The sequence below is a fragment of the Corvus brachyrhynchos genome, unplaced genomic scaffold (genome assembly GCF_000691975.1).
Source record: "Corvus brachyrhynchos isolate BGI_N302 unplaced genomic scaffold, ASM69197v1 scaffold148, whole genome shotgun sequence".
Lineage (NCBI taxonomy): Eukaryota > Metazoa > Chordata > Aves > Passeriformes > Corvidae > Corvus > Corvus brachyrhynchos.
Window position 1 is genome coordinate 3,051,912 of NW_008239785.1, and position 17,556 is coordinate 3,069,467.

Below are 17,556 nucleotides of genomic sequence, written 5' to 3' on the forward strand. Positions count from 1 at the left end.
CCTGCTGAAGTACTGGAAAGCAGAGAATGTTTCACACACAGGAGGAAAAATAATGTATGGGAGGAATAACTATCTGGTGTCAGAAGTCTCTGAGATTTCACAGAATATGTCCTGTGTAAAAGCAGGAGCTCACATAGATAATAAACTCTAAATGACTCATGCTGGAGTCCTTGTAACTATGGAAGCTGTGTAAGCTTTGCAATACTGGGCTGTATCCCTTTTCCCCTGAATTGTTCACACAGATTCCTTTCCCTTTACCCAAGGGTCTTTATTTGTCTCCTGACTATCATCTTGTCTTTCAGCTTCTAGCCAAGCTGCTGAAAAGCAAAAACCCAGATGATTTACAAGAGGCCAACAAACTTATAAAATCCATGGTAAAAGAGGTAAGAAATTCCTGTAGGATTGGTTCAGGTCAGCAGTCTGCTTTCCAGGTTTTAAGCAATTTGACTTCAAATGGTGGAGAGCTTAGGATTTGGTCTCTAGCTTGTACCTGGGAGATGTTTGTGTCACAGAAGTGTCTACAGTTGGTGTCTCTGGTGGAGGATTGGGCAGGAATTGAATATCCCTTGTTGTAATTACCAGATTCCCATCACTCAAGATGGGCTTTCATATCAAGGTTTGGTGGGAGCATCGTGGTACCACCCCTGGATGCTGAGGACCGAGTCACTGGACTTTGTCACAAACAAGTCCATGGAAACACCTTCCTGTTTGTAGAGCTGTGCTGCATCCACCCATGACAGTCATTCCAAACTCTGGAGTCCAGGAAATGACTCACTGGGATTCTGGCAAATAAAAGGGTACCTTCTGGACTGTAGTGGTTGTATAGGTTACTAAAATATTTCCATTCAAGCTCCTCTTGTTCCCAGGGGAGACTCCTATGTCTTCAGTTGGAATCTCCAATCAGAGATGGGTGGACATTTTCCACCAGAGTGTGCATGTTGTTCCTAGTGAATTTTTTGCTTCAAACACATCTCTTTTGTTAAATGGCATCAAGTGAACAAAAAAAAAATCTTCTGAAAAGGTCAGAAAGGAATTTCTGGGAACTTTTTTAGCGGTGTAATTATACATTGAAGTCTATTTAATGAGACTTTTTCAAAATATGGGGTTGCCTGTAATTTCAGAATGGTGGTGAAAATAAAATATGCAAAGCTTCACATGAACAAAGAAGGGTTTTGTTTGCTTTTTTGCTAGCTTAGCCTTAAATAGCCATCACTTGACACGTTTACAGATAATATCTGTGGTTGTGTTACTGTGAACTTCTAGAGACAAACTCACCCTTTCTGTCTGTGCTTTCCACCCTGAAGGATGAGGCTCGGATCCAGAAGGTGACAAAGCGCATGCACACGCTGGAGGAGGTGAACAACAATGTGAAGCTGCTGAATGAGATGCTGGTTCATTACAGCAAAGAGGACTCATCAGAGGCCGACAGGGAGCTCATGAAGGTGGGTCTGAGCTGCTCCTTCTTCCCAGTAGTCCTGGAGTCAGTCCTTTCTTACAGACTTGAGTTTTGCAGAGAATTACAAACACTGCAGTAAAATGGAGAGCAGTGGTGAGAAACAGGAGCAGTTGCTGCAAACAGCAGGCAAGAAAATATCCATGGTTTTAGTGCCTTTCACCAAAAGACTGGGTGGGGAGTAGCTCAGTTTCACATATGCTTGAAGTGAGGTGCAATTGTTCTCCAAAGGTGCATCGTGGCAGAACCAAGAAGCTGCAGTTTGTAATTCTGGATCCTATAGGGACACACGGATTGCAGGTTATAACTGTCCCTTGCAGCACTGTGGATGAATAAACTAAAGGCTGACTGGGGCAGGAAATAGTCCCTCTCCTTCAGAGGAAGAGTTTTAACTTGTGTTACAGGGTTAGGAGAACATCAGGAAAGTAAAAATCAAAACAGCCACCAGGGATGACTTGGTAGGCCCAGAGCCTTTAAGAGTTGCACATTATCTAATTAAAAAAATTAAACCCACTTATTTTTAACAGCAAGATCCTTAAACAGTGGTAAGAAGCTTAAGAAACTGGTTTGTTTCTGTGAACCATTTTGTTATTGCCACCTTTCTGCCGTGTGGTTACAGACTCAGTAGTGGTTGCAGCACAACTGAAGCCTAATTGCTGAAACAATATTCTGCTCTTCCTCAGGCTTTTAGGGACTACTACACAAGGAAGGAACATCTCTTTTAGACTAGAACTTGGCCGTAAGTGCTGATGTGAGGGAGGACTGAGAGATGTGTTGGAAATGCAGGTTGTGTTTAGACCCCAGGCTCATGTAACGCTGCTCAGCACTGTGAGCTGGGCAGGGAGGGCCATCCTGGCTGTGCAGCCACACTGGCATGGTCAGCACAGTAAGACTGGTCTGTTCTGGGGGTTGTTCTGTGCTGACTGGTGCTGCTGGCAGTGGCTCCCGCCCCAAAGTGAAATCCTTTGTCCTAACCTGTCTTCCAGGAGCTCTACGAAAGGTGTGAAACCAAACGACGGACACTGTTCAAGCTGGCCAGTGAGACAGAGGATAATGACAGCAGTTTGGGTAAACTAAGCTACACCTGTCCTTTTTTAATTGCTTTGTGCTCCTTGCCCATGCAAAGGTTCAGCTGTAAAGTCACCTCCTCACTGTGAGTTCCCGTTGCTTTGGTAAAGGACAATCCTTCTCTCTTTGTGCTTATCATTTCAGTTCAGGCAAGGACTGGATAGTAAAGGTGGTTCAGGAGGATGGGAACAATAATGGGGGACAGCTGCTGCTTTGGGAGGGGAAGAGGGTTGCTGTGAGGAACAACCTTGGGCTCATTTTTTCCTTGTTACTGCAATGTGTGTGGAGCTAGAAGAGGTTAGGGTATTGCTTAGAGAAGTGTGGCACAGGCAGAGTGATGGAGCTCATAGCCAAATATTCATGGTTTTTCTTGCTGATTATATAGCTGACAACTGAGCACTCTCAGCATTAGTGGGAACAAAGTGACTGAAGCCTTGGAAGTAATTTTTGTCTCTCTTGTAGGGGATATTCTGCAGGCCAGTGACAATTTATCCCGTGTGATAAATTCCTATAAAAAAATAATAGAGGGGCAAGTGATCAATGGTGAAGTGGATCTCCCTGGGATGTCTGTAGTGGAAGGTGAGTTCCTGGGAAGCCAGTTGTTTAATTTTTGAATCCTGCAGTTCTAAGTCTTTTGAACAATGTTTCCTGTTTTGTTAAAGTAGCTTTTGGTGGTTCTTGTGGCGAACAGTTTGTGAATCAGAGGGGGACAAGAAGGCTCCTGAGCAGTGGATAAACAATTCTGGACAGGAGCAGCAGTGCTGCAGCTTTGCATTCTCCATTGCTCAGTCCATATTACTGAAACCTTTGTGACATCAGTAGCAAACCTGCATCTGAGCAGTTTTTGTGGCCGGAAGTTCTCATACATTTTCCTCCCCACATTTGTCCTGTTTCTTAATGGTGATGTGTAAGAAAAAGATAATTTTATTAAAAACACAAGAGCTGGAGAGTAGGAGCTGGACCAGAGGTCCTTTTCCTGGTTTTGCCAGTAATTCCATTTGTGAATTCAGGCCAGTTGCCCACTTCACACTTCAGCTTCACCATTTAAAGCTCTGGACATGAGTGTGACAGAATTACCATTTGGGACTCAAACATTTGTGCTGCTGCCTGGCAGCATCTTACTGGGACAAGACTGTTCTAAATATGAAGTTTGAGATGGTATGAATTTCCCTCAGCTCTCCAGCTCTCTGGTAGCCTTTGTTTATTATAATGCTGTAGGATCTCCCAACGCCTTATCTGAGTTCAAAAAATTTTGAAGGGATCATGAATTGTGAAGCGCTGGGGAAGGAGCAGTGGTTGCAGCAGGTTTTCACATGGAAATTCTTTAAGTATCTCTGTTGATTTACATAGTCTGGACAGCAAATACCCTTGCTCTGTTACAAAGAGCCACAAGCTATGCTGAGATGAGGATCTAAACCATCTCTCTGCTAATTTCTTCTGCACACTGGGTTTACTCTGAGCCTTTTGCCTTCTTTCCTAGTAGTGCTCTTCTCCTGTCCACTGCAGGGAGTAACTCCACCAGTAATCTCAACACCCTCATTGACCTTGCTGGACTGGACGTCACCAGCACCCCGCCACCTCCAATGCCACCCAGCAGCCTGGCACCAGCCCCCAGCACAGCCCCTGGCCCAGCTGAAATCCCCATCCTCCCTCCTCCTCCCCAGACATTGGCACCGCTGCGCAGCAGCTCCTCCGGCCAGGTGGAAACAGCACCCGCTCAGCAGGGCAGCACAACCAACTCCCTGTCCTTGCTGGATGAGGAGCTTCTGTGCTTGGGTAAGACACTGAGGGGCCTGCAAAAGGGCTGCTCAATCCATCCTAACAAAGGCTGCTTCTGTGTTCTCCATGTTCCTGGATTCCAGGGAATCCCTTGCATCATTCTGAATATTAGACCTCAGTGAGTCAGTATTAAAATCTCTTCCCAGAGCTGGCTGCAAGAAAGCAGCTGTTTAGTGCAATTGCTGTCTGATCTCCTGTTGGGTGATCCTGCTGGGTGTACAGGCTACACTAGTTTGGGACAGATTAAGCCCTGATTTTGCGGGTGTGCTAAAGGGAAGGTGCCTCAGAGAGGCTGTGCATGGGAGCCTGCAGGATGCCTGTTTGTAGAGCCCAGATGTGAGCAGCAGAAGGCAGTGCTAATCAGGATGGGTTAGAAGAGCTGGGTGCAGGGCATGACTGTTGGCTGCTGGTGCTGTCAGTCTCTTTTCCTCATCATAGACTTGCAGCCCATCTCAGTGTTTCATCAGGTTCTTGGGCTCTGGCAGAGCTGAATCAAGTTTTGATGGTACTGAAACAGCAGCCAAGGAATGACTCTGAGTTCATTTTCTCCTCCTATTGTTTCTCCCTCCAGGCCTGAATGACCCAGCCCCTGCAGCAGGGAAGGAGACCTTGGAAAACAACCAATGGAGCATGTTTGAGGTACAAAGGAGAAGTCTCAGAGAAGGGGAGGGAGGGATTGACATTGTGGGAGGTCTCTGTCACCTTGGAGAAGCATGTGATCACACACACAGGCAGAGGGGCAGTCTGGCTTAGCCCTAAAATAGGGATAGATGTGTTTAAACAGAGTAGGTATCCCTGAACCTGGCTTTCTCAGTGTCCTATCTGTCCCCATGATGTTAGTCCTTCCTTTGCTTAAATTACAGATCAGAAGTAGCCCTGACTTAGGCCACAGACTTTGCTGCTTGTCACCCAGCACCTGTTTTTGTGGTAAACCTCTGTCCTTCTGTAATAGAGCAGTGCCATTTCTGCATCAGGGGCAGCAGTGAGTTAGAGCATCTATCTGTCCTCTCTTTCAGAATGAGCAGTTGGACCTGGATTTCTTTAATCCGAAGATGGTGACTGTTGCTTGCAACCCTGCAGGGAACCCTCTTCTCCATCACACATCACAGACCACGTGTGGGACATCAGCCACGCTGCCTTCTGCTTTCCCAGCTTCCCAGACTGCTCCCAGCATCCCAGCACCAAACTCAGCACCATTTGTATTTCCTGCTGTCCCAGCTGCCCCTGCAGGGCCTCCTAAGACTATTCCAGCTGCTCCTGGGTACTTCAGCTCGTCTGTGGGGAGCAACATGCCACATAAGATGGATGCATTGGGACAACTCCTTGAAGAAGCCAAAGGGTAACCAAAAGTCCTGACTTTGCTTTGGCTCTGCAGTTAGAAAGCCAGGCTTGCTGCAGTGCCAGGTTCTGAGGCTGACTTTCAACTCTCTGGTTTGGTAGAGATGTGGGATTGGGATTTTTCTTCTCAGAGGTTTCAGTTTAAAAACTAATACAAGTTTCCCACCTCTGGGAGGGAAATTCAGGCAGAGCACACAGCTGTACTGTTGCCTGATCCAAAGGTGTGGTGTGAAGGGGAATGAGCTGTTGAGGTACAGAGGCCTCATTTCCTTCTTGACTCAGAGAAGTGACCCCACCCCTACCACCACCCCTGTCCTTGTAGTTCTCCTCATGTGAGACTTGTGCAGAGTCACAGGCTCCAGCCTAGCTGCAGGCTGCTGCTTTGTCCTCATGATGTGCTGTTATCTCTGGGTGTTGGAGAAATTCCTGCTTCACTTCCAGCTCCATTCGCCATGGCTTTTCTGTCTTGCAGGAGTGCCACCCAAGGCATGGCGACACCTGCAGTGTTCCCTGGGGTTACTTTGCCAACCACTGTCACCCCTGCCCCATTAGCAGCACCTGCAGGGCTGCCAGCCACTGCCTCTGGAGCCCCTCCAGCTCCCTTCCCAAGCAGCTGCACTGCTGGATCAGGAAGTCCTCTCTTCCAGCCGGCGTCATTCCAGCAGCAAGGCAGTCCCATGAAAGCACCTGAAATTTCTTTGGCCAACGTCCATGTTCCCTTGGAATCCATTAAACCCAGTAAGTATTTCAGGCTTTTCACCTTGCTCTGAACATTTTTTAAAGGCAAAGCTTCTTGGCAAAGCTCATGAAGTAGAGAGAAGGGATGAGCAGCTCCAGCTGAACATCCTGAACACCTGATGCTGCCTCAGCCCACCTGCTGCAGCATGAACCTGGATCCTCTCCCTTCTCTCTCTGTGGCAGGCAGTGCCCTGCCAGTGACAGCCTACGACAAGAACGGGTTCCGGATCCTGCTGCACTTTGCCAGGGAGTGCCCGCCAGGGCGCTCGGACGTGCTGGTCGTGGTGGTCTCCATGCTGAACACGGCGCCGCTGCCCGTGAGGAACATCGTGCTGCAGGCAGCCGTGCCCAAGGTAGGGACACACGGGACAGAGACTGCATCCAGGGAGGCCTGGCCATGGACTCAGGGACTGGGGACCTTGCCATAGGCTGTGCTGTGCCCCTTTCCAAAGCACAAAGGTTCTTGTCACGGGCAGAAAACACTGAACAGGATAAGCCAAGAACTGCCTGTTCCTATTGTGTTTTGCAAGCTGGGCTGGCTCTTGTTCCCTCATCCTCACTTGTGGGTTGATTCTCTTCCATTTGGATGTGTGCTGTTGTCCCCCCAGCCTGTGCATGCATTCTTCATTGTCCCCAAGGCAGGAGATCATCCCTGAGGTTCTGCTTTCTATTTCACTTGCAGTCCATGAAAGTGAAGCTACAGCCACCCTCTGGCACTGAGCTGTCTCCGTTCAATCCCATCCAGCCGCCAGCTGCCATCACTCAGGTCATGCTTCTGGCAAATCCTGCGAAGGTGAGAGGGACAGTGGGATTTATCCTGCCTTCCTCAGACACATTTGATACCAGCTGAACTCTCTGGAGGGGTAGGACCAAACATTTGAGCAGCTACAGCTGTTCGTTCCTAAAAGTTTGGACTTGATCTTGGAGGTCTTTTCCAACCTTAATTATCTGTGATTCTAATGTGCCCTCTGGAAGTGGTTACTATGGAATGTTGGTGTTTCAGTTCAGGGCTAGAGGAGGCTCTTCCCAGAAGTGTTTGGCAAGGAGAGGTGTGAGAAGGGGCACTACACCTCTCACAGCAAAAGGAGCAAGGATCATGTCAGGCACAGCTTTAAAGGATAGCAAAGCTGCATCAGGAGTTTGACTCCCCTGACTCCACTGAACGTGCCTGGCTTTGCTGATAATTAGATCAATGCTAAATTAACTGGTGCTGTAGCAGTACTTTTGATGAACCAACAGACAAATGTCAGATCATGTCTGTTCCATCATTCTCTGAGGAAGTACCTGTGACCAGGGACACAACAGGGTTAACACTTTACTTTCTGCTGAGGATGCTGGGAGCAGCTGAGAAGCTGTTTTTGCTTGCTGTAGTCACTCATTCAGTCAGCCAGCTCTGAAAGTCCAAAGCTGAAGGACTTTCTAATTGTTTGACAAATTAGATGTTTCTACTTGAGAATTACAACAGTGTCCTTCAAGTATCAGCTGACGGCTCTGAGATAGAAGGATGGATGTCAGAGGGGTTTAGTGGATGTTTAAAAACTTTGTGAGGTACATGGAGGTGCCCTCATTGAAGGGCTGCTTCCATCTCTTGCTTACTGTATTGCAAGGCATTTTTCAGAGCAGGAACTGTTTTACCTTCTTCCACATAATGAGGAATTTAATTTTGAAAATTTTGAACTTTTCCAGCAGCAGTCTTTAGGCTCTCCGGAGAGCAGCTGAGCAGCTGGCCACATCTGTGCAGTGTCTGCTCACAGGTCATTTATGCTTTTCTCCTTCTGCTCCATGCTAAGCAGTAAAGGTTTTTTGGTATAAAAAATGTAAGGTGAATAACTCAGGTCTGTAAATAGCTGAACTTAATGAACTTAACCTGAGCCCTCCTGCCCCTGCTCTGTACCACAGAAGTCTTGTGCTCTCTGTAGGGCTGTAACAGTGAAGTGTTTTGTTCGGGGCTGTTGAGCTGGGGCTGTTCTCATGTTGCTTTTGGGTTTTGTCTTTCCTGCAGGAGAAGGTGAGGCTGAGGTACAGACTGACCTTCACCCTGGGAGATCAGCCCAGCACAGAAGTGGGCGAAGTGGATCAGTTTCCCCCGGTAGAGCAGTGGGGGAATCTATGACCTTAGGACACTGCCAGAGACTCTGACAGGACCAGGGCAGGATCCCACAGGACTGGAACGGATGTGCCGTGGGGAGGGACACACATGCTATCCACTGGTGATGTTCAGCTTTGTTTACATGTCCTGACCACTCTGCTTGTAGCTTTAGTCCAGAATGTTGTGCCCCACATTGAAGGGGCCCTGGAACACTTATGCCAAGCATGAACTGAGTGGCAGCCAGTGACAGGCAGTGCTGGCTGCTTTTACCTTGACCTCTGGGTGAATCTGGTTCTATCTTCCACTCTATTAAACTTGAAGTTATTGTATTTTGAGGGGAGACCTGTCAGCAGAAGGGGATGTAGTTGGCTTTTCCTGCACTGCTGTCCAGAGATCCCGACAGGCTGTGGGGTGATGATGCCGCGAGCTCAGCGCAGAGCCCTCCCTGGGACTGTGACCTCCTTGTGCCACACGGGCCTGTGAGCATGCTGAGCAATAATGCTGCTCCGTGAGGGAATGCTTCCTTTTTTACACTGAAATAGCACTTAGCTCCCTTCCCCCTCTCCTGCTTCATTCCCAAGGGCCCGTGTAAGCAGCCCCTCGCTCCGTGTGTGCCACACTGCTGTACCTTTACTTGCTGTATTTATTTTACACTGCTGGCTGCCGCCCGGGGGTATCCATTTGGGGCAGCTAGGGCTGAGTTTTGTCTGCAAATGGTTACACTGGTTATTTTTTTGCCTTCATTGCATTCCATAGTGTGGGGAAAAGAGGAAATGCGTAGTGAGGGGAAAAGAGGGATGGAAGGTATTGGTCAGTATTGGAGGAGGACAGCACCTGGAGCACAGAACTGTCTTTACAATCACTAATCTGGGGCAGTGACTGAATCCAGGGGTAAGGAGAGATGCCTCTCATGTCCCCTCATGCAGGCAGTATTATTAGTATAGTCAAATACTGTGTTTTATTGGGCTGAGTACAGTGACCTACAAGATGTAAATAATAGAGCTGTAGGATATTAGAACAAGCAGGCAGAGGAAGGAAGAGGTTCCCCTGGGGGAGCCCCTGGGTTAATGCCCCATCTTCTTTGTTCCCTGTATTAAGTGGCAAAGTGCAATTGTGCCCACAAAGGGGAAAGCAGTTTTGCTGGACATCAGTGTTCTGTGCTAACAGAAGAGCTGATCCCTTAGCTACACTCTCCTAGAAGTAAGGTTCAAATCAGCAAAACTTGGTTCCAGCAGCCCTGTCCTTCTTCTCAGTTTCCAGTCTCAAGCAGTGCCTCAGTGAGCTCTGAGACAGCCCATTGTAAATTAATGGGGGTTTCTAACCCATTGACACAAGCACAGCGAGGTGCTTGGACAGTCCTTGGACACTCAGCTCTGCATTTCCAGCAGGGCTGTCAAGCAACAGCTCTTCTCAAATGTGGGAACAGGACAGAGAAAAGCAGTACACAGGAAGAGGCTCCTGCCTTTTAGGAAAACTCCACGGGACATGAATGGTGGCTGTAAAACCATTGCTGCAAACACAGCTTGGAGTAACTTGTAGTTGAATTTTCTCTACTGTGCTGCAGAGTAAAAATCCCTAGAGATGAAAAACGCAGGGGATTCACAAGCCTGAGGCCCTCATCAGAGGCACCAGGCAGCTGCAGGAGCCCCTGAAGGTGGAATCCAAGCTTGTCCTGGTCTGCAGCCTGTGGAGACCTCAGCCTTGTGAGCTTCCTGATGTAGAAGGCAGGTGAGAGGGATGGTTTGTTCGGATTCTAAAGAAAGCTATTTCAAATCGATGGACTGGGAGATAAGGGACGAGGAGAGAATTCTTTCTGCATCAGACATGTTCTTGCCAGCACTTTAGACACGGTAGGCATGGGGGCAGTGCCTGGGTGGTATGTCCTGAGGAGCAGGGTCACTGCTTGCCCTGCCTGCACGTGGATCTCACTGTGACTTGGAGGAAGGCAGGAGAGCACAGGTGCTTTCTGTGAACAGAAACAGCGGACACGGCCACGCACCCCGGTCCTGCTGCTTTGGAAATTAAATTATGAATGTTCCTTGTCTGTAGGGTGAGGTTCCTGCTTCATCCCCAGCAGTCCTACCTGTACATACATCTCCGATGCATTTGTGCTGCTGCATGTTGAATAAATCATTTTCCCTACCTGGCTCTGTGCTGGCCCTTTCTCGTGACAGCTTCTGGAATGTGGGGCTGCTTCTGGAAAGCCTCAAACTGAAACTCGACTCAAGACCTTCCTAAGCAAAAATGGAGAAGCTGCTGTTTCTGAAACCCCACTGGTTTAAGAGGTGGCCTTCATTTCAGTTCTGGGTGTTAGAGGCAAAGAAAACATAAAATCCAAGGAAAAGTTGTAGTGAGGGTCACTTCACAAGGGGAGGGCTGCCAGGCCAAGCTGGAACAAGCAGCTGTAACATTTTGATGCAGCTCCTTCACAGAAGTTAAAAAAACATCTATGTAAAGTTGTTTATGGAAGACAAGAACAAATGACCAAGCAATCTGCAAAACAAAACATTTAATCTTAGAAAAAGTCAGTTTATGTACAGCAAGCCCCAGAGGAAGAGGAACACCCTGCAGTCTTCAAGACCCTTCCACAGTGCCTTCTTTGACAATGACTCGGGCGAGGTTCCGTGCGAGAGCAAGTCTCAGCATTTCCACTTTGGTTGTCTCAACATCATCATCCTGGAAGGGAGCACAGCCTGGGTTAGGGGACTGCACACAGCAATGAGCTGGTGACAGGGTCTGTCTCTGGGTGTCGAAAGTAAAGATGCAGGTCAGTAAGAGGTAATTAATTACCTGTTACAGGGACCTCCTGAGAAGAGCAAAAGCTACATTTCCTACTTAATAGCTCAACCCAAGGCAGCATTGCCAAACCTTTTCATTCCCTGGATGCTGCAGGGCTTTGCGTGTGCAGCAAACAGTTCCCTGTTCTGTGCCTGGAATGCTCAAGAGCCAGAGCTGCTGGATGGCAACAGCTAAGCTCTTCATTGCCCATGTAATGTGCAATTATTTATCTTGGAAAAGCATCATGGTCCAGTGCAAACCATCAGAACATGAGGAGTAGGAGCACTCCTGCACTGGGTTTGTGAATACTTCAGTCTCTTGTTGATGCTTCATTTGGCTGCCCTGAACCCCCTGTGCCAGTCTCTGTGATTTGGGCTGTCCCTCTCTTAAGCCCTCACTAGGAATGTAAATGCAGAGCTTCCCTCCCTGACCCTTCCCATGGCCCCCCTCGATTCATTATCCAGTTGTCCTCAGAACTGGGGCTACCTGGAATTTCTGCTGATCTGGATTCCCTGCTGTCAGATCTTCCAGGCATCGCATCAACTCATAAGTCTGCTCTGCTGAAAATATGACCTGTGGAAATCAAAGTATTTACTGAAAAATATCAAGTTGAAGGACATCACACAGGCTGAGAAGATAATACAGTTGAAAGGAAGAGAATGCTTTTACACTCCCACAGATCCATTCTGACCCTTCAAATCACAGGATCCAAGGATAATTCAGGCTGGATGTGACTTTGGGAGGTCTGCAGGAGGTGCCACCTCCTGCACCCAGCAGGGTCAGCTATGAGGTCAGAGTGGCTGCTCTGGGTCTGTAATTGCTGAATTGTCCTTGTCGTGATGGATCTTAACAGAAAAACTCTGCTTAGAAGAAGGAAGCACTGGAACAATCTTCAAGCCAAGTACCCAAAGGAGGTGGATGCAGCGTGTGCTTAAATTACCAGTACAGATGAGTTCCACTGCTGTTGTAAAAGCAGGGAACCGAGGTCCCTGAGTGTTCCCACTGCTGGGACACTTGGAGCTGCCATGGACAGGTCCTGGCAGGAGCAGGAAGGGGATCACTCCTACTTTGAGCTCCCTTTTCAGGAAAAAAGAAGAGGCCCCCTGGGGGGTGTGAGCAGGACCTCACCTCCTTCTGTTCCAGCAGCGGCAGCGCGTCTGTGAGCAGCGTCATCCAGAAGGAGCAGGGGGCGATGTGAGCCGTCATCAGCGTCAGCAGCAGCCGCGCCGCCTCCGGGAACCGCTTCTCCCCGTACAGCCGGTGGAACTCCCGGTACTTCCCTGCCACGGGGGGAGGGAGCGAGGCATCAGGGGCTGCTGGGCCCTGGGAGATCCCTCTGCTCCCACAAAGCACGTGGCAGAACCACCCCCAACCAAAATGAGCCCAAAGCAGCCCAGTCTGGGGAATTGGGAATCTGGTGCATGAAGGAAAGTGACAGCAGAGCCTCCTGAAAGGGCAGCCAAACCCTGCTGCTGTTCTGGGTGAGCTTCAGGGTTTCCATCAGCCTGGTCAGTGGCTGCTGCTGCCTCATGCTGAGTGTCTGCAGGGGAGCAATGCCCCAGTGGCTTAGAGAGCAGAGAGAATGTCTTCTTTGAGGTCACAGAGTATCAGGAGGTCTGAAAGGCTGCACTGTCTTCCTGGTTGTTCAAATGGAAACGGGGATCTTTGTTAATAGGGAAAGTTCTGCTTTTGCTAAGCATTAGTGAGATCAATATCCAGCATGAGAGAAGTGGCTGAGGATGGAAGTGGGGTTCATTCTGTATCCACTAAACTGTCACAATACGGGAAGTTAATGATTCCCATTCAGATTCACCTTGACTAATGCTTGAGCTCAAGGCAGAGACATGGGAAAGTTGTCCAGCAAAAGTACACCTGATGTTCTAAAAAGCTCAAAAGAAAAACAGGCAGAAATATTTTCAGGCCTTTTAGGATTGTTTATAAAGAGCAGCAAGGGAAATGGCTTCTCTGAGGCTGACAGCATCACTAGATGATGCTAGGCATGCAGAGTTGAGGGATTACCAATTTGGTAAGTCATGTTCAGCTTCTAGACCTAACTCAAGATAAGCTTTAATGAAGGAAATTCAGCTCCAGTCTTGCAAGCTGGACCAAGGGGAAACAGATAAAACTCATGCTCATCCCTCCCTTGTAATGGTGGCATCAGGTAGAGAGGAGTCAGTCCAATGCTGACAGCTATTCCAAATTCCTATCAGATTCTGGCCCCTGAAATGGAGCTTCCTAACTCACAGCATCAGACAAAGGGATATTTTATCTCAATTTCCTGTTTTGGTCCATGAATCAAAGGCCTCAGAGCAGCTGCAGGCAGAGCGGCAGGTTACCACAGCCTGCCTTGTGCCAGGCAGAAGGAAGCTGTGGTACTTGAAGGAAATGAGCTGGAGGCCCTCAGTGTCTCTTGGCACAAGTGCTCAGTGAGAGGGCAGGGAGGGCTCTTGTTCCAGTGAGCCTGACTGGCACACTGAACCCACACACTGGAGACTTTGGAGAACTTGGTAAAATTATAACACGGTCAACATAACTTAAAGCAGTGGATTACTCTTCCAATGAACCCCCTAAGGCAGCATTGGTTAGTATTCCAGAGCCTGTTGACACAGTGATACAGTCTGGAAGAAGCAAGGAAGGGGAAGTTCAGGAAGAGTGTCAGGATTCGAGCCTGTCCTGCTCAGAGTAGAGCAGGTACCTGGTGTGAGGGCAGTGGTAAATACCACCCCTGGTACAAGCTGCATCCCAAACCACATTCACCATTTGCTTTCCCCTCATCACTAAACCAGGAGATAGCCAGATGGAAGAAAGCATAAATCCAAGTAATTCCATGGAGTTCTCCATAACAGACCAGTATGGACACTGTAGGCAGCTCTCACCAAGGAATGTGAGCCGGTCACTGAGCAGCATGGACGGACCCAGATTGTCAATGAGGTCCAGGTCAGAGAAACACCCCCTTTCACAATAGTCCTTAAGGAATCTGGGGAGAAAGTTAAGGAAAAGCTTAGAGAGAAGGACATCATCCACATCCAGTCTGTACCTCCTCATCCCTTCCCAGAAAACTTGACTGTACAGCTCAGTTCCATCTCGATCGACCTCCCCGAGGGTTTCAGAAGTTGTCAAACATTCCCTGGAAGTGGCCAAGGAAGTGGTGTAATGTACATTTAACAGACACTTCATTGATTCTTCACATTCTGTGGTAGTTGAGATCTATTCTTTAAAACGAGTAAGTGAAGGAAGGCAGGCAGGAAGCTGAGGCTGGTGGATGCATAAGTAACACTCCCAGATCGTAACAAAAGCTCTGTTTTTCTGCTGTGTAAAAAAGTTGATAAGCAGCAGGAACAAAAACAATGCTAAAAGCTTTTCATCTGTTTTGTTACAGCCTCCATTATGCTGCTTTCTGCAGAGCTGCTTCCTGTGATGGTTTTTTTTCATCCTTCTGTTGAAGGAAATGTAACGATTCCCACTCCCTCAAATAAACACAAAAACCCCCCAAAACCTCAGACCAGCAATCTCTTACCTCTCCTTTTTCCACTGCTGAAGACAGAGTGTTGCCTGGCCACCTACCCAGAGTGTAATTTCAAAATTATACTCTTAACTATGCAGAGATTGGTCTCTGCCTATTTCCAATTAGCAAAACCCACACAACATGGATTGTTACAGATTAAAAAGCATAAAGAGTTGCCAGAGCTTTTGTTGAGGCCTGAGCCAAGTGCCAGCATTCTCCTCACTTTGATAACAACCCTCCCACCCCAGAAAAGGTCAGGAATTTTGAGAGTCTCATGCAAAGCCAGGGACATGATAAAACCACTCCTTGATGCTAATTTTTAGTAGAAACGGCGGCTTAAGTGACTGCCACTGACTTGTTTGGAGGTTGTGAACTTGATTATAAATAATCTGCTGAATAAAGCACAGGTGGAGATTATCCTCCACCCAAATCAGCCCCCTGGGTCACTGTCCAGCCCATCAAACAGCCGTCACAGCAAGTGAAGGGCAGAAAACAGAAGTTGTTAAAAGAAATGTTTATCCAAGCAAGGTCTAAGGGGGTTGGACTCTCAGATAAAGCTGTTCTGTCTCTAGATGTCAGGAAGGAAAACAACACAGAGAAGGCACAGCTGGGGGTACTGCAGGGGAGAGCACCCGAGGGTGTTGTTTTCTGGTCCAGAAGAAGGTGCCTGGCCCCACCTGCAGCAGTGGGAGCTTTCCTAGCCCTTGGCACAGCAGCCACCTTTCCCCTGTCCCCCCCCAGCCTGGGAGCTGCTGGCTCAGCCTCACCGGTCCGAGATGAGGGTGGCAAAGGCCGCGTCCTTGGCCCGGATGCTCCAGGACAGGGCAGAACCCAGGCGGTTGTTCCGCAGCGCCTTCATAGCCATGATCTTACAGATGCTGCGCACTTGGGGGGAAAGGAGGGGAAGAATTAGTGTCAGAAGGTTCAGCTGGATCACTGCAAAACAGTGAGACTGAAAATGCACCACCTTGTTCGTGCATCTGCCTCTGCTCACAGATCCTCAGCACCTTGAGGGCCTTCTGCTCCGTGCTGAGCGGGATGCGCTCGATGTGCAGCTCCAGGTACACTCGGCCGTACTCCGGGCAGTGGTCGAAGTAATCCACCCCCAGCTGCCACAGGCTGAGAGAGGGGAGAAATCACCACCATTCCAACCCTAGAAATCTTCAATGAGCACAACAGTAAAGCCCCAAGGAGAATCTGAGCCTGCATTAATAACTGTTAGCTCTGATTAACTCTGTATTCAGTCCTGAAATGGCTTTTCCTTTCTACCCCATGCCAGCTCCCTGTAACATAACTTTGGAATGCCACAACTTTGGAATACGTGCAGCTCGTAAGAGCTTCAGTGCAAGGCACTCTGCACAGTGGCAGGAGTGGCTGTGCCCAGGTCATGACGTGTGAAGGGCTCTAACAGCTTTTGTCTCCATTCAGGAAGGGAAATGTGCCCATCTTGTACAATCCCTTAGGGACACCTCTGCTGAAATTCTAACAGTGGCTGCTCTAAGTTTTGCCCTTTTACTTCATGAACATGCAGTTATTTGTTTTGGGTGCCTCAGTGTTAGTCTGTCCTATGAGTAATAAAACAAAAATTGGTACCTGTGATGGGAGAAGAGTCCTGAGGCGTACTCCAGCAGGAGGAATTCCCGCATATTTGAACCAAAACTGGGGGGGAAAGAGAGCAAATATCCAGATATTATTATTTGCATCTCACTGGAAAAACCTGCTGACTTTATTTCACAAGTGCTTTCAATTTCTGCAGCATGTTTTCTTTTGTTTCTTTTTCCTCTGGGCTATCTCAATCAGCTTTATTCAAATAACGTAAATAAATACTTACTAGAGATTGTGAGACTGCAGGAGTTTGCAGTGATCCAACAGGTCAGTCAGATGAGCCACAAACCACCAGTTGCTCAGGACAATGCTGTGTTTGAAGCAAAAGAAAAAACTAAGCCTACCACTGCCACGGACTATGTCAGGTTTTCCACAGGCCTTTCTTACCAATACACAGCTCTGTTACAGTGCAAGGTCTGGCTGCAATGTCCCAGACCTAATGGAATACTTTTAGTTGCTGCCAGCTTCACATATTTTTGCTAAATTCCTTGCAAGGATGACCAAGGCTCTGTATCCATACCCCCCTGCCCCAAATACACAGAAGCAATCCTGTAGAACTAGAGAATCAAAAACCTTAAAACTCAACCTGCATTCCTTGATCACTTGATGCATCTCAAATTCAAAGGCTGCCATTAAAATCATGTCTAGAGGCTCAGGGCTGCTCTCTCCACCCAGGAACAGGTCCATACTAGACTGTGGAATGAGATGACAAGACATGATAAATGCAGAAGCAAGACATTTGTTTGGATGTAGCAGTTATTTTATGTGAAATAACAGGTCATGGAGGCTGAACACATTAACAAAATGGAATTTTCCTTATTTTAGCATAAGGGAACTGAGAAAACAATTTGCAGGAACAAGACTGGCAACATTAAGACACTGAAAAGTGGGTCTTCAATAATTATTTGTCAACTTTATCAGTCTCCCAGTCCTTTTACAAACTCCAGACAACATCTTACAGGGATGTAGTTGCTGTAAGATTTTTCCTTTCAGTGCAGTAACCCTTGTGTGCTTGCAACAGTAGAGAATATAAGAATAATTGTATTTCCTACCTGTGCATAGAACCGCAGCTCCAGCGGCTTCACTGTTGGGTGGGAATACAGGAGCCGGGTGACCAGGAAGTGATACCATGTGGTCATGAGCTCCTTCTTCTCCAGAATGGCATCCTCATCTCCCAGCAGGATCTAATGGGACAAAAACACA

General features: G+C 48.0%; 2 protein-coding genes across 2 annotated transcripts in view; one reads left to right on the forward strand and one right to left on the reverse strand.

Moving 5' to 3' along the window:
- Positions 1-10,607, forward strand: part of GGA3 (golgi associated, gamma adaptin ear containing, ARF binding protein 3) — a 17,557-nt gene extending 6,950 nt beyond the window's left edge. The window contains exons 6-16 of the mRNA XM_017743234.1: positions 303-383; positions 1,305-1,442; positions 2,440-2,521; positions 2,984-3,100; positions 4,028-4,297; positions 4,872-4,939; positions 5,317-5,639; positions 6,111-6,376; positions 6,560-6,729; positions 7,059-7,169; positions 8,379-10,607. Coding sequence (XP_017598723.1) covers positions 303-383; positions 1,305-1,442; positions 2,440-2,521; positions 2,984-3,100; positions 4,028-4,297; positions 4,872-4,939; positions 5,317-5,639; positions 6,111-6,376; positions 6,560-6,729; positions 7,059-7,169; positions 8,379-8,489 — 1,737 coding nt within the window. The 3' untranslated portion in view covers positions 8,490-10,607. The remainder of the gene's footprint in view (positions 1-302; positions 384-1,304; positions 1,443-2,439; positions 2,522-2,983; positions 3,101-4,027; positions 4,298-4,871; positions 4,940-5,316; positions 5,640-6,110; positions 6,377-6,559; positions 6,730-7,058; positions 7,170-8,378) is intronic.
- Positions 10,608-10,957: 350 nt separating this feature from the next.
- The window catches only part of NUP85 (nucleoporin 85), an 11,990-nt gene continuing 5,391 nt past the window's right edge, over positions 10,958-17,556 (reverse strand). Inside the window, exons 9-18 of the mRNA XM_017743183.1 lie at positions 17,406-17,537; positions 16,940-17,046; positions 16,580-16,663; positions 16,342-16,407; positions 15,716-15,867; positions 15,516-15,633; positions 14,120-14,220; positions 12,372-12,523; positions 11,730-11,816; positions 10,958-11,141 (exon numbers count right to left, since the gene is read on the reverse strand). Coding sequence (XP_017598672.1) covers positions 11,040-11,141; positions 11,730-11,816; positions 12,372-12,523; positions 14,120-14,220; positions 15,516-15,633; positions 15,716-15,867; positions 16,342-16,407; positions 16,580-16,663; positions 16,940-17,046; positions 17,406-17,537 — 1,101 coding nt within the window. The 3' untranslated portion in view covers positions 10,958-11,039. The remainder of the gene's footprint in view (positions 11,142-11,729; positions 11,817-12,371; positions 12,524-14,119; positions 14,221-15,515; positions 15,634-15,715; positions 15,868-16,341; positions 16,408-16,579; positions 16,664-16,939; positions 17,047-17,405; positions 17,538-17,556) is intronic.